The following is a 16,457-nucleotide window of genomic DNA, read 5'->3' as shown; positions in this document are numbered from 1 at the left end:
GTGGGTTCTCCTTACTGAGAATACTGGGAGCAGTCCCTTCCTTCACTTCCGCAACACAGAGTAGGATTAGTCACTTCTTGGAGATTTGACAGGACTAACTGATAAAAACATTGGGCATGATACTTTCTTTGGAAAAAAATTTAAATTGTGGCTCAAATTGTTCAACAGATGACAATTTAAATTATTCTTTACAGGACCATTCAGATGATTTTTTTTTGGTTTTTATAATTTCATCCAGTGATTTTGTGTGTGTGTGTGTGTGTGTGACTTTTCAATAGTTTGACCCAATGCCCTAATATATGGAGTCCTTTGCTATATCTTTTTGAATACTTTATATTTCAGTCATTCAGTGTCATAATTTTTTGTGTGTCTCTCTTAATAACATCAAAGAATTGGATGTATTTCTATTCAAATTTATTACTTTAAATAGGTGAGTTTAATGCATTTATAATTATAATAATAATTATTATTTTTAAATATTTTATTTCTTTATTTGACAGACAGAGAGGGAGATCACAAGTAGGCAGAGAGGCAGGCAGAGGGGGAGGAGGGAAGCAGGCTCCCTGCTGAGCAGAGAGCCCGATGCGGGGCTTGATCCCAGGACCCTGAGATCAGGACCTGAGCCGAAGGCAGAGGCTTAACCCACTGAGCCACCCAGGCACCCCAACACATTTATAATTATTATACTTAACTGCTCTACAGGTGTTTCAAGGATTATTTCTCTGTTTTAACTTTTTTTTAACTTGTTTTTGGCTTTGTCTTGCTGGCCTCTATTGTTGTTTTTAACCTTTGCTAGAAAGTTAAATATCTATTTCTAGTCATCTGATGCTCATACTTATATTTTTAACATGTCTCCTGACCATGAAGGCTGAAGATAAGTATCTTTTTTTTTTTTAAAGATTTTATTTATTTATTTGACAGAGAGAGAGATCAAAAGTAGGCAGAGAGGCAGGCAGAGAGAGAGGGGGAAGCAGGCTCTCTGCTGAGCAGAAAGCCCGATGTGGGGCTCGATCCCAGGACCCTGAGATTATGACCTGAGCCGAAGGCAGAGGCTTTAACCCACTGAGCCACCCAGGCGCCCCTAAAGATACATATCTTTAAAGAAGAGGAAATCTTCCTCATTAATACCTGACTCTTAGAAGGTTTTGATTTCTACCACTGCCCTGTCATCCACTTTATTTTTGTGTAGTATTCCAGCATCATCCTGATTCATATCCTCCAAATTCTTGTGATTTTTAATTGACAGTGTTTATTTTGCTTAACAAAATATGTTAACAACTGCTCCAACATAATCGGTTCTTTTCATGCCGTACCTTGCTTGGTTCAGTTTCCTTCTTCATGAAGGAGATCCTTAAAAAGTCCATTAGGAATAAATTGCATGAGTCACCGTCACTTAATCTTGAGTTCCAGCTTATCTCGTGCAGGTTACAGGTTGTAAATGATACTTTGTGGTTGTTGGGATTTATTGCCCACGAGAAGTCTGTTGACAAGGTAACTGTAGACTATCTGCCTTTTATCTCTAGTTGCCTTTTTTTTTTTTTTAAGATTTTATTTATTTATTTATTTGTCAGAATGAGAGAGAGAGAAATAGAGCACACAAGCAGGCAGAGTGGCAGACAGAGGCAGAGAGGGAAGCAGGCTCCCTGCCCAGCAAGGAGCCCGATGCAGGACCCGATCCCAGGAGCTGGGATCATGACCTGAGCCAAAGGCAGTGACCCAAACGACTGAGCCACCCGGGCGTCCCTCTAGTTGCCTTTTTTTTTTTTTTCCTAAGATTTTATTTATTTGACAGACAGAGGTCACAAGTAGGCAGAGAGGCAGGCAGAGAGAGAGGTTGAGCAGAGCCCCCGATGCGGGGCTCAATCCCAGGACCCTGAGATCATGACCTGGGCCTCAAGGCAGAGGCTTAACCCACTGAGCCACCCAGGTGCCGTGCTCTAGTTGCTTTTAAGTGTCTTCTTTATCTTTGGTGTTCTTGAGTTTTACCATGTGATTTCTAGGGTGGGTGTGTTTTGACTTGTATCCTTTTGGGGGCGCAGTCTATGTCTTCAAAATGAGAGGACGCAAGTTTTCAACTGTGAGAAGTCCATAGCGGTTTTGTCTTTGTTGCCTCTGCTTCATTCTCCACATTCTCTCCCACCCCCACTCCCATAATCCTCTTGTCTGTTCTTTAATCTGTCCACTTCACGTGAAACTACAGCGTTGCATTTTTTGTTTTGGTTTCCACTTGGTTCTTTTTCAAGTTTTTGTCTTCCTTTCTCATGCTTTCTTATTCTTTCATTAAGGTTTCTATTTCTTCCTTTTCCCCTTTAACCCTGTAAAACTTACCATATATACCCCAATAGACAAGCATTCCCAAATAGACAAATACGTACTCATAATATTGATTGATTGGCTTAGACTCATGTGTATTTATAAGTACTTACATAAAATAATATATTTATGAATTTCTTGTCTTGGTGGCACATTTTTAACAGTTTTATTCAAGAATTATGTTTCTCTCTAACATGCTGTTTCTATCATGATGAACGCTACCTTTTGAATAATTTTAGCATTCCAGAGCAGTTGCAGAGCATTTGCGGATGTTAATAAAATATAGATCCATGTTTGTAGGGCCAATACAGGACCTGAGAGTCTGTATTTCTGCTGAGCTCCCGGGTAATGCTAGTGCTGCTGATGTGTACCAGATTTTAAGTGGCAAAGTCTTAGAAAACATTATTTTTAAGTTGTTTTAAATAAAGCACTTCTAAAATTCACATATGATACTGTCATCAGATATTTCATTTCATGCCCAAGAGCCCCCATCTAAGTGATTAAATATCATTTAGTACAATTTTAATTCTAGTATAGTTCACAGTGTTATGTTAATTTCAAGTGTACAGTATAGTGATTTAACACTTCATACATTACCTGCGGCTCACAATGACAAGTATTCTTAATTCCCATCACCTGTTTTACCCATCCCCCTCATCTGGTAACGACTGGTTTCTTCTTTATGGTTAAGAGTCAATTTTGGGGGGGTGCCTGTGTGGCCCAGTCAGTTAAGCATCTGCCTTCAGCTCAGGTCATGATTCCAGGGTCCTGGGATCAAGTCCCACATCTGGCTCCCTGCTCAGCTGGGAGCCTGCTTCTCCCTCCGCCTGCTGCTCCCCTTGCTTCTACTCTCTCTCTCTGTCTATCAAATAAATAAATAAAATCTTCAACAACAACAACAAAAGTATCTTTCTGGTTTGTCTCTTCTTTCTTAAATTCCACATATGAGTGAAATCATTCTCTGAATGACTTATTTCACTTAGCATTATACTCTTTAGAAATATCTATGTTGTTGCAAATGGCAGGATTTCATTCTTTTTTATGGCTGAGTAATATTCCGTTTTATATCAGGTTTTCTTTATCCATTCATCTGTTGTTGGATACTTGGGCTGCTTCCATAATTTGGCTATTGCAAATAATTCTGCAAAAAACATAAGGGTGTGTATGTCTTTTTGAATTAGTATTTTCAGTCTTTGGGTAAATATCCAGTAGTGGAATTACTGGGTCATATGGTATTTCTATTTTTAATTTTTTTAAAGACCCTCCATACTGTTTCCCCAATAGCTGCACCAGTTTGCATTTCCACCAATAGTGCATGAAGGTTCTTTTCTCTCTACATCCTTGCCAACACTGTTGGTTTTTGTGTTTTTCGTTTTAGCCATTCTGACCAGTGTGATGTGTCATCTTATTGTGGTTTTGATTTACATTTCTCTGATGATGAGTGCTGTTGAACATCTTTTCATGTGTCTATTGGCCATCTGGATGTCTTTGGAGAAATGTCTGTTCATGTCTTCTGCCCACTTTTTAATTGGATTATTTGGGATTTTTGGTGTTATGTAAGTTCTTTATATATGTGGATACTAACGCTTTATCAGGTATGCCATTTGCAAATATCTTCTTCAATTCAGTAGGCTTTTAGTTCTGTTGAAGCTTTTTATTTTGATGTAGTCCCAATAGTTTATTTTTGCTTTTGTTTTCCGTGCCTCAGAAGACATGCTATGGCCAATGTCAAAGAGGTTACTGCCTGTGTTCTCTAGGATTTTTATGATTTCAGGTCTCATATTTAGGTCCTTAACCCATTTTAAGTTTATTTTTCTGTATGATGTAAGAAAATGGCCCAGTTTCATTCTTCTACATGTAGTTGTCCAGTTTTCCTAGCACCATTTGTTGAAGAGACGGTCTTTTTCCCATTGTATATTCTTGTCTCTTTGTCAAAGACTAATTGGCCATATAACCACAGGTTTATTTTGGGGCTCTCTATTCTGTCCTATTGGTCTATGTGTCTATTTTAGTGTCAGTACCATCCTGTTTTGATTACTACAGCTTTGTAGTATAGCTCAAAATCTGGGATTGTGATACTTCCAGTTTTGTTCTTTTTCAAGATCATTTTGGCTATTTGAGGTCTTCTGTGGTACCATACAAATTTTAAGATTATTCCAGTTTTGTGAAAAATGCTCTTGGTATTTCTATAGGGATTACACTAAATCTGTAGATTGCTTTGGGTAATATGGACATTTTAACAATATTTATTCTTCCAATCCATGAGCATAGAATGTCTTTCCATTTCTTTGTGTTGTCTTCAGTTTTTTTCATCAGTGTGCTATAGTTTTCAGAGTACAGGTCTTTCACCTCCTTGGATAAGTTTGTTCCTAGGAATTTTATTATTTATGGTGCAATTGTAAATAGGATTGTTTTCTTAATTTCTCTTCTGCTGCTTCATTATGAGTGTATAAAAATGCAACAGATTTCTGTAAATTGATTTTGTATCCTGCAGTCTTACTGAATTCACTTATCAGTTCTAGTAGTTATTGATGGAGTTTTTAGGGCTTTCTATATATAGTATCATGTCATCTGCAAATAAGACCATTTTACTTCCTCCTTAACAATTTGGATTCCTTTTACTTCCTTTGATTTCTTTTTGCTGTCTGATTGCTGTGGCTAGGACTTCCAATACTATGTTGAATAAAAGTGGTGATAGTAGACATCTTGGTCTGGTTCCTGACCTTAGGGGAAAAGGTCTCAGTTTTTCACCATTGGGAATGATGTTAGCTGTGGGTTTTTCATGTATGGCCTTTATTATGTTGAAGTACATTCCCTCTAAACCTACTTTGTTGAGGGTTGTTGGTTTTTTTTTTAATCAAGAATGGGTGTTGTACTTAGTGAAATGCTTTTTCTGCATTATTGAGATGATCATATGGTTTTCATCCTTTCTCTTACTGATGTGCTATATCATGTTGATTAATTTGTGAACATTGAACCACCCTTGGATCCTAGGAATAAATTCCACTTGATTGTGGTCAATGATTTTTTTTAAATGTTATTGGATTTTGTTTCCTAATATTTTTTGAGGATTTTTGCATCTATGTTCTTCAGAGATACTGGCCTGTAGTTCTCTTTTTTTGTAGTGTCTTAATCTGGTTTTGATATCAGGATTCATGCTGACCTCATAGAATGAATTTAGAAGCTTTCCTTCCTCTTCTTTTTTTTTTTTTTTTTTTGAATAGTTTGAGAAGACTAGGTATTAACTCATCTTTATAAGTGTTTGATAGAATTTACCTGTGAAATCATCTGGTCCTGGACTTTTGTTTGTTGGGAGTTTTGTTGTTGTTGTTCTTGGGATTTTTTTTGAATACTGATTCAATTTCATTGCTGGTAATCAGTCTGTTCAAATTTTCTGTTTATTCCTGTTTCAGTTTTTGGAGGTTATATGCTCCTAGGAATTTATCCATTTCTTCTAGGTTTTCCAGTTTGTTGGCATATAATTTTTCATAATATGCTCTTATGTCTTTTGTATTTCTATTGTGTTGGTTGTTTAACTCTCCTTTTTCATTTCTGATTTTGTTCATTTGAGTCCTTTCTCTCTCTGTTTCCCTCTTTGATGAGTCTGGCTAAAGCTAAAGGTTTATTAATATTATTGATGTTTTCAAAGAACCAGTTCCTGGTTTCATTGATCTGTTCTATTGGGGTTTTTTTTTAGTTTCTATGTTGTTTATTTCTGCTCTAATCTTACTATTTCCTATCTTCAACTGTATTTGGCTTTTGTTTGTTCTTTTTCTGACTCCTTTAGGTATAAGAGTAGGTTGTTTATTTGAGATTTTTCTTGCTTCTTGAGGTAGGCCTGTATTGCTACAAACTTTCCTGTTTGAACAGCTTTTGCTGTATCCCAAAGATTTTGGACTATTGTATTTCCATTTTCATTTGTCTCCACATCTTCTTAAATTTCCTCTTTGACCCATTCATTGTTCAGTAGCATGTTATTTAACTTCATGTATTTGTGTTCTTCTCAGACTTTTTCTTGTGGCTGATTTCTAGTTTCCTAGTATTGTGGTTGGAAAAGATGCATGGTATTACTTCAGTGCTTTTAAATTTGTTGAGACTTGTTATGTGATCTATTCTGGAAGATGTTCCATATGCACTTGAAAAGAATGTTTTCAGATGAAATGTTCTGAATATATCAGTTTTAGCTCCATCTGGTCCAAGATGTCATTCAAGCCACTGTTCCTTGTTGGTTTTCTGCTTGGAAGATTTATCCATTGATGTAAGTAGGGTGTTAAAATTCCCTACTATTATTATATTACTCTCAGTTACTCCCTTTATGTTTGTTATTAGATGCTTTATGTAATTGGGTGCTCCTCTGTTGAGTGCATAAATATTTACAACTGTTACATCTTCTTGTTGGATTGTTCCCTTTTGAGTATATGATGTCCTTTTTTTCTTGTTATAGTCTTTGTTTAAGGTCTGTTTTCTCCAATGTGAGTATTGCTACCAAGGCTTTCTTTTTACTTCCATTTGCATGAGAAATGCTTTGTATCCCTTCACTTTCAATCTGCATTTGTCTGTAGGTCTGAAATGCATCTCCTGTAGGCAGCATATAGATGGGTCTTGTTTTTTATCCATCCTGCCACCCTATGTCTTTTGTTTGGAGCATTTAGTCCATTTACAAAATAATTATTGTTAGGTATGAACTTATTGCCATTTTGTTACTTGTTTTGTTGTTTTTATAGTTCTTCTCTGTTCCTCTATTTTCTTGCTCTTTTCTCACAATTTGCTCCCTTTGTTTACTAATATACTTCGATTCCTTCTCTTTATATTTTGCATGTCTTTGATTTGTGGTCAACATCTTACACATACAGCATCTGTATTAAGTTGATGGTCACTTAAGTTTGAACCCACTAAAAGGTCATTTTTGAAAAGTTTATCTTTCACATATGTGACCCTATGACATACATACTTTGTATAAGGGGAGATAGGACTGTGTGTTACTGCAGCATAACAGCCTGAAAGATCACTAGCTTGAAACAGCATAGTTTATTTCTTGTTCATCTTCTAAGTTCCCCCTAGATCTGCTGGGAGCTCTGGTCCCTGTCATCCTCTCTCTTGGACGTGGACTGATTCAGTCCTCACCATTATCAGAGGCCAGAGCAGGTAGAAGAGATATGGGGAATCATGTATTGGTTCTTAAAGACTTTGATATTTATTGGCCAAAGGAAGTCATGTGGCCTTAAAAAACTTTAAGGGGCAAACACTTAATCTCACTATGAGCTCAAATAGAGGAGAAGCAAAGCATCTATAAATAACCCTAGTTATTACCACATACCTACTTACTTGCCTTTGAAAGTGATCATTAAAAGGCTTCCAGTAAAATCCTATGCTTCCAATTTATGGGGTCTTATTTCCTCTAATAATTACTAAATCTGTATTAAGCTTCAGTGTTTTTATCCTTAAAATAAAAATTCCCAGGTGACCTCCCTAAACATCAAAATTCAGTATCGATTGTGGTGATTTGCTGGTGCAGTGGTTTCAGCTTGGGCTGCACACAAGTCATCTGGGAGCTTTTTATTCTTCCAGGTCACACCTCAGACCAATTAGAATCTCGGATGTGGGGCCCAGGCATCTGTAGTTTGTAAAACTCAAATGTGCATATAAAATTGAAACCTTTTGTGCTAATCCGTCTTCCCCGAAGAGTGCCTTGTTGTTCAATAAAGTGACAGAGTGCCTCCAGAGAGAAACTTTATTAGGGTTTGAATATAAGGTAAATTGCTCTTTTCCTAGAAGTAATTTGGGGCATAACACCTTGTCTCTTTTATATTTTGTCTTATATGTTATATTATCATCTCTTTTATCTTGCTCCATTATCCTCACAGGTATGAGGGCATATATCTTCCTCTTTGTTGTATCTGGTAGTTCCATTTTGATTTGGTTCCCTCCGTGGATGCAATTTTGCCATAGGAACTAATCATCCAAAGGGAATGTGTGGAGTATGGAATTGAATCTTCTGGGTGATTTTTGCCTTTGCTAATGCTGGGCCCTAGGAGTTTCACCATTCTGGACCCTTTTGTGAGCCTGTGTGTTGATGTAAATTGCAAAACTAAAAAAGGGGGGGATTATGTATTTTATGTATACATACATCACATACAGAAATAGGCACAGAAAAAAAATAGGCAGAGATACACATGTGTACACACTCACACATACCCCTTGAACAGTAGGGAAGCATCCCAAGGCTTTAGGGCAGGGAGGGCCCCAGAGAAAGGAAGAGACTTGTCCAACACCACAGCGTAGCATAAGGTTAATGAAGATCTCAGTCTTCCTACCTACCCCTGGTCTGACTGGCCTGACTGATCCTCCATGAATGAAGGTGTACATGTTGGAGCATGTCTGGGATGGTCAGGGATCACTCAGCATTTGCTTGGAGACTGGGTTGGCGGCAGGGATGGGGGGTCTTGCTCTATTTCGGTCCGTTTCCTTCCCTGAAGCCAGCTGTGGCCCTTCCCAGTCAACTCTCCATTGGATTTGCAGGGCCCAGAAATTGCTGAGCACACACCAGAGTGTGGGTAACAGGCAGTTTCCCAGCTCCCCAGAGCCACGGACTTGTTTGTGGATTGTGACCCACAGTTCCCTCTATCCTGTGCTTTCAGAAAGCAAACCAGCAATCAGATAGTAATTGTTTCCTTCTGTGTGGATTTTTCCTTGCGAGGACTGCCGTGGCAACTAGGAAGCTGGCTCTTAGAAGGGTGGAGGGACCTAGATGTAGACGTCAGGCCTGCCGTATAACTGGGGCTGCGGTGGCCCTATTGCCCACATTTTCCAGCAGGGCCCTGATTCCCGCTGGCCCTATAAACAATCCAAGTACCCTAGAAATTCCACCACCGACCCTGTATTTTCTGAAGCGTGTTTTATTGCGGAAAGAAGCACAGAAATCATTTGTCAGACTGTGTCACCCCAGTTTTTGGTCTGAAAAATAAACCACTGTGTTTATGTAAAGAAGACTTTTTGTTTGTTTGCTTAAATGGTGAGGTTCAGAAAGGCAAAAACAAGTCTTGTTTGGGACACTTGAAATTAGAGCTGACCCAGTCCAAGCTGTCTCCCTCTCTTAGCTGTTCCTCCAAGCAAGCGTGCAGAGCCAGATGCCCCTTCAGCATCTTGGGGGGGGTGGGGGCAGGAGCCGGGACCCCAGGAAGTCTGCCCACTAGGCCAGGGACCCTGGCCTCAGAGCTTCACAGCCCATGATGCAGGGATGAGATGTGGATTACGTGGTCACTCACACAGCTGTGAAGTGGGAGTCCATAAGGGGATGTAGAGATCCCCCAAGTGGGAAGATCTAGAATAATCCCAGTCTGCTGGAAGCTCACCAGAGGTGGCACTGCATCACTCTGGGACACCATACGGGGCCAGCCCAGAGTGAGGACCTGCTGTGGGACGAGAGGAGAGAAATGCACATCCAGGGAGGGGACCGTGCAGACGGCCCTACAGCATTAACTTAAAGTAAGGAGTCTAAAGGCAGCAGAAAGGCTGCTCATTGTTTTAGCAGGCATGTTTTGGCTCCTGATCAGGGCTGGCTGTGTTCGCCCAATTGTCTGAGGCTCTTAGCTTCTATGCGTCACTCTCGCTGGGCAAGTTGTCCACCTTGGTCCCGTCTCTTCCTGTCAGGCCCAGTCCAGGATTAAAGATGATTTCTGCCGAGTCTGCTGTGTGAATGGTTCTGCTGAGGCGGAAGTGGTTTTCTGGGCTTCCTGTCCATCTCTGTCCCCTATCTCCTCTCTCTTTGCCCTTTGCCAGTTCCTTGCCCATGGTGTCCACCCTTCTTACCAGGTTCCCACCTCTTTCTTGTTCCAGGCACTCAGACAGGTGCAGATATCAATGACGGTGGCTGTGAGCCTGCGCGAGCCTCTCCGGCCTCCCACACAAACCCCTTTCCAGTGCTCCATCTCGTTGAGGACTTGAAACTGGCCCTGGAGATGCTGGAGCAGCCCCAGGAGAGAGCAGCCCTCCTGAGCCAGATCCCGGGCCCCACGGCTGCCTACATAAAGGAGAGCTTGGTGAGTGGGACTGTGGCCTGTTCGGAAAACCACTGGGGATCATACTAACCACATAATGCCAGGGCGTTCAGAATGGCCACACTGCCTGGGGACTATTACCTCATCTCTGCACCTTCCAGGCTCTTCTTGCTTCCCATCTGGCTTTGGCCAGCCAGTCTTTGGCCTCCCCCCGAAGGCCAGCAGCTTAAGCCACTCAGTCGGCCTGCCTGTGGGCACCAGTCACGCTCTCTGAGACGGGGGACATCCAGGGCTGGAGGAGAGCAAGCAGGACAGTTCTTTCCTGTGGGATTACAAGTACAACTTGCCAAATTACGATCCCCAGATGGGGTCCCTATCCTCAGCTCCTCACCCTGCTCCTTGTCTCTTACAACAGCTCCTCTCCTCACCCTGCCCTTCAGACTGCCTTGCCCTGGGACGCTTTGCCCCTGGAGCGGGATGCAGGGTTCCTGAGTCCCCTCCTGCTCTCTAGATCAAGGCTGCACATCTGCTAGTCTCTGATGGAGGCAGATGAGTAACCAGAGCTGTAAATATATGGGTTTGGTGACCTGTCTCCTTCCCCAGGGAAACCAGCTGGTCCTCTCTGGTAGCCTCCCGATATTCGGGAGTGGGGGCAAGTGAGGAGCTTGCCCATTGAGGAGGTATCTAAGATCAACCATTCCAGGGCAGGAAGGAGGAACCTGGGAAGCTTGAGGGAGCTTTTGATTGCCTGAGCTGTGTTTGAGGATGGAAGCCACAATGCAGTCTTCCAAAGTCAGAGCCCTGCAGACTGATTCCAAACGGGAAGGTACACACAGAGAGGGGAAGGCAGGAATGGGCACTGAACTGGGAGGTAGAGGGTGGTGTTAGAAACCAAGGAGGTTGGGATGTCCTTGTCCAGAGGCCAAGTCATTTGCAATGAGACAGGTTACATGCCAGATGTCCTAGCTGGCTTTCTGTTCAGGAGTCCTCGGTCAATACAATCTTCTCCCCGAGCCTCCCTCTGAACACTGAGGAATTCTTCATTGCATTCGTGTGTTACTCAGTATTTTCAGTATGCAGGCTGCCTGCCTCATGTTCTGTAACATACCTACACCCCTGTGAAGGGAGAGTGGTGGCCTCCCAAAGATGCCTGTGTGCTAATCGCCGGATCCTGTGAATGTTACTGTACACGGTCAAGGGGAGGGTAGCCAGTGAATTAGGGTTGCTCATCAGCAGAGTTTAAATAGGGAGAACAAGGGGCATGGATTGCCCAGGTGGGCCCAGTGTAGTCACTGGCATCTTTAGGAAGGAAGTGGCAAAGCTTCGGTATGGGACCCATGGGAGTCAGGCTTTCTGGATGGAAGCAAGTCAGGAGCCCAGGGGCTGGGGGCTAGCAAGGTGGCCCCCCCCCAAGTCCCCAGGCGGGGAAGCAGTCCTACCAGCACCTCGACTGGAGCCCAGCAAGACCCCTTGGGGACTTCTGACCTCCAGAACTGTGAGACTGTATGCTTGTCTTGTTGGAAGCCACAAGGTTTGTAGTCTTTTGTGAAGGCATCGGTAGGGAATACAGCCGGATATTGCCTGGGGAAGGATGGGGAAGCCCGAAGGATGGGTCTCTGGTGGGCCTGTTGCCATCTAGGTTTGAAAAACTCCTCGTGTCACCCCCAGATGAAGACCGTCGTCAGTGGTCTCTCAGACTTGTGCCACGACCAGACAGAAGTCTGCATCTGCTCCTCCACCCACTTTTCCCAACCTGCGGTTGGCTTTCTTTCTCTCTCCCGTCCCAGGCCAGAGGGGTCTCTGCCTCCCTGGAGTTCGTCAGGAATTCTGGCTGTTCCCATACTTCCAGTTCCCCGAGGCTGTGCCTGGCCTCTCTCCAGTCTGCTCTGATCATCTTTTGCCCACTTGTGTGGACAACTGAGCTTTCTAAGGTCCACTGTCCCCTGGGTGTGGACACCCATCCCTCCCTCCATTTCTGCTAGCCTGACTGACTCTGGCTATAGTGTTTAAAGGGGACTTGATGACACATAAAGAGAATTGCTGGTCCTTAGCTCCTCTGTCTGTAACCCTGGGTCCAGGTGCATTTTAGAACCAGAACATATTAAACTTCAGAAAGGTGAGAGCATACATCTATACCTAGGATATATTATGTCTTGAGCAGGAATGCATTGACCTTTCTACAGTGAGATGTGTGAATATCCACACGACGTGGGACAAAGACTACAAATACTCTCCTGCTAGTTCAGGTCCAGTTAGACTGCCAAATAAGTTTGGCACCAACGTTATCTTTAAAAACAAAACAAAACCTTTTGGTCTTCAGATCTTTGGTGGTTTCAGAATGGCAGGGAAGGGACCGTGAGCTTATATGTGGAATGTTTCCATGTAGAAAACAAAAATTTCAGACCAATATGTTGGATATTGGATTTCACTGCTCCCCATATCCATCAGCCAGAATTCTCCTAACGTCACTTGTTGACTTTCTCTGTCCTTGGGCTGGCCTGTCACCATGTACTGGGGGCCACTGGAAACTTCCAGAGCCTCCTCCACTGTTCCCTGCATCCTTGCCTCAGGCTGCAGAACAGTTTGGCATCTGGTTTTAAATGTCCCCTATCAGCTTTCTGGGGACATTTACCATCACGTAACCAAGAGATTCATTGAAGCGGATTCCCCAGCAAAAGCCCAGTCTGCCCAGAGTTTGGAAACAGCTCGTGGTTTTATCCTTCACTGTGTAGTTTACGATGATGACGTACTTCCACCTTGTATGGTGCCTGAATTTATGCGACCATTTCTCTAATACTGACATTTAGGTTCTTCTTCATCTTTAACCAATATATAGCTTTGCTGCAGGGAATGTCCAGAAATATCTGTCTTTCTCTCTAGATATTTCCATAAGGTAGAGTCCTAAAGGTGGGATTAAAGTAGAATTAACAGACAAAATACAGGATACCCCGTTAAACTAGAATTTTAGATAAGTGATGGATAAATCTTGGTAAGTTTGTCCCATGCAGTTTGCTAAGTCTGGCAACTGTAATCCAAGGGTATTAATATCTTTAAGGCTTTGACACATTTTTTCCAAACCACTTTTCAGGAAGATTTTACTCATTTATATTTTCACTGGCAGGGTTTGAGGTCCATCCTGATCAACAACAATCACTAAGATTTAAAAAAAAAAAACAGCTTTACCAATTTCTTAGGAGAAAATGTCTTTTTACCACTTTTGCATTTGTGGGAGGCTAAACATTTTTTTTTAATTAGTATTATTCTGTATGGTCTCCAAAGTTTTGATCTCTACCCCATCTGGAAAAAAATTTCATTTCCATTTATTCATATTTATAAATACAATATTGTCCTAATATATGTAAATTATAAAACATAGCCCCAAATAGAGATTTTTTTTAAGAGTCAGGTTAAAAAAATAACACTAATACTTTTTCCCGACACACTCAAGAGATCACCTTGGGTGTCCCTGCCACACCCTGTTGATATTCTATGTTCTTCTCTCCCCTTCCTGTTAGAATTTTAGTGCTTTTCATATATACTGAACTTTTTAAAGCCCTTTGCATTGTTTGTGGCATTTTCTTCACTTTGTTTTTTAAATGCTGTTTCTGGTGCTTTTTGAGACAAAAACTTTAAAAGGATTGTAATTTACTGTCTTTCCTGTTTGGGTTTCTTATTTTCCTTTTATCCCTAGAAGCGCCTTTTTTTTTAAACCTCAGATCAAATGATATTCACCTTTATCTTCTCCAGTAAGTTTATGGTTTGATTTATATCTTAGGGTTAACTTGAATTCGCCTGCAACATTTCTTAGTGTGTGGTGTGAAATATAAACCTAATTTCTATAACTTACTAAAAAGACTCTTAAATATTTTTGATCCAAAGGCAGTCATCATGGTTGTTAGTTTTTCAAAACGTGTTACAGAAAACCACTTATATTAAGATTTGTAGATCTCTTTTGAGGTTCTGTATGGTGGTTGGGGGGAATGCCTGCCTTTGGAGAAAGTTTCCTGAATGTTATTGCATTCAGTGTCTTTTAGAGTAATTATGGCCATCAGCAACCTATGAACCGTGTACTTTTAGGGTGGGTCAAAAGTTCATATAAACATTCCAGGATACCAGGACAGGATGTGAAGTTTTGATTCTGGACAGAGACAGCCTGTCTGTATATTGGATCTTGCAGCCCTAGAGTCCTTTTATAATCTGGGGGCATACACATTCCATAGTAGGTCAGACCTATATGGAAATGGAATCCAAAGTAGTGAACAGATCCACCGGTACTTTTTAATTGGTTTTAGATTGGTCCTTCTAGAAGACTTGAAATTGTGGTCTGTGGACCAGCAACTTTGCCAGCCCCTGGTAGTTTGCTTGCTGCTTGGTGTCTTTAAAAAAGGGCAGAATATGGGACCTGCCACCCCCCTGTCCCTTTACCCACTGAACCATCTCGCAGTGATTCATATTCTCATTAAAGTTTGAGACACACTGTTTTATACCTCAGAGACTCACTTAAATTATTTTTTAAAAAAATGCATGTGGCTTAGAATAGAAACTAATAAGGCAGCTGGAAGGATCAGGCAGGCAGAGTTCATACCTGTGCGTCCCTTGAATGTTTGTGCTCTACTCCTCTTTGGTCAGTTGGCTTTGCCATATCCACCCCCCGCCCCCATTACTGCTTGTCCTCTGTTGGCCTGGTGTGGTCCAGCTCTGCCTCGTGATCTTTCTGTCAGTTGGTGTTTTTTCTCCAGGGAAGAGGCATAGCCTATAAAAAGGTTTATTTGTCACTAACAAGATACCCAGAAGGTGCGCGGTCCCAGGGTCAGATCAGTGGCTATGGGATGACCTCAAGGTCATCATGGGATGGCTCTTTCCATTGTTCTGCCACATCATCCTTGGAGGTTGGTGTTTCCTCAGGGGTATTGCTTAACAACTGCAAGATGGTGACCGCAGTCCTAGGCAGCATGTCCAGAAGTAGGGCATGTCTTGTCCCGTGTTTTTCTTCCAATTAGGAAGGGAACTCTTTTTCTCTGAAGCCCTGCAGCCGACTTCCAGTATACGCCCCAGGTCCAGATTTGTTCACTTGTGCAAACCCTAGCTGCAAGGGAGGCTGGGAAACAAGTATTGGCACTTTGTCCAGAAGGAGCCATGACAGGAGGGAGGGGGCATGAACAGCTCCTGGGAACACAGCCCAGAGCAACTGCCACATGGCCTTTTGACTTGATTTTAGCCTTCTTGTTGACAAATTCTTTTCGTGTTTTCTCTCCAGTGTTTATTCCCTGTGTGTGTGTGTGTGTGTGTGTGTGTGTGTGAGACTTATATTCCTGAAGGAGAGGATCTAATTGGCTGCCTCCTAATTTTTGAGTCAAGTCCTCCAGGCCTACAAACAGCTGTTAGGTGCAAAAGAAGTAGAAATTAAAGACCTTGCATTTACACACAGCTGTGGATTAGCTGCCCTTGGGTGCGTGTGGTAGAAGATGCTGTCTTCGTGCTATGAGCCCTCAGACACTGATGTCAGCATCTGGGGTACACGAGGAAAAGGGTGCTGTGGAGGCAGAGGTGGCTGGGGGGAATGGTTGGTGTTTTCATAGGAACAAACAACAGATGAGTCTGGGCCCTGCCTTTGTCTCAGGTGGAGGAGGAGCTCCCGGTCCTAGTGCATCCCAGACAGCTTGTCTCCCTAAAGTGGGGCTGGCTTTCCCTCTGCCAGGGGCTGGCAGGCTGGACAGAGGACAGGAGGTACCAGCGAAGACTCTGCCTGCGGATAGTTAGCAACAGACCAGACTCCTAAAGACCCAGTGCAGCAGACTGCCCAGGATTCAGTGGTGCTGGGTTGTGGGTGAGTTTCCAGAAATTTGGGGCCTAAAATAGGGTCTTCCTTTCCTTGGCAGGCAGTAGGATGAGGAAAAGTGAGCTCCAGGCCCGGAAGGGTATGTGTGGGGTTCTCTAGGCTGGGGACCCCCTCTGGGCTTCAGTGAGGAAAGGAACCAAGTGCCCAGATCTCCTTGTCATGGAAGTGGTATCTGTCTGGCCTGTCACAGGGAACTGATAGAGTGGCTGGGAGCTTCTGATAAGGTTCTTCTGTAGGGAGAGCGTCCCGGGGTCCAGGGTGAGCCATGCGGCCTGACCGGCAGAGAAGCTTCTCTGGGGCTCTCCTGT

General features: G+C 42.5%; 1 protein-coding gene across 7 annotated transcripts in view; it reads left to right on the top strand.

Moving 5' to 3' along the window:
* Positions 1-16,457, top strand: part of PPFIBP2 (PPFIA binding protein 2) — a gene marked incomplete at its 5' end in the record, with an annotated part of 146,600 nt that overhangs the window by 42,029 nt on the left and 88,114 nt on the right. For all 7 annotated transcript variants that reach the window (XM_080817002.1, XM_080816998.1, XM_080817003.1 and 4 more), the window contains one exon: positions 10,150-10,352. In XM_080817002.1, the coding sequence (XP_080673128.1) occupies positions 10,150-10,352 (203 nt within the window). The remainder of the gene's footprint in view (positions 1-10,149; positions 10,353-16,457) is intronic.

Source organism: Martes martes (assembly GCF_963455335.1).
Source record: "Martes martes genome assembly, chromosome: 10".
NCBI classification, from domain to species: Eukaryota; Metazoa; Chordata; class Mammalia; order Carnivora; family Mustelidae; genus Martes; species Martes martes.
This window is presented reverse-complemented; position numbering and strand designations above follow the sequence as displayed.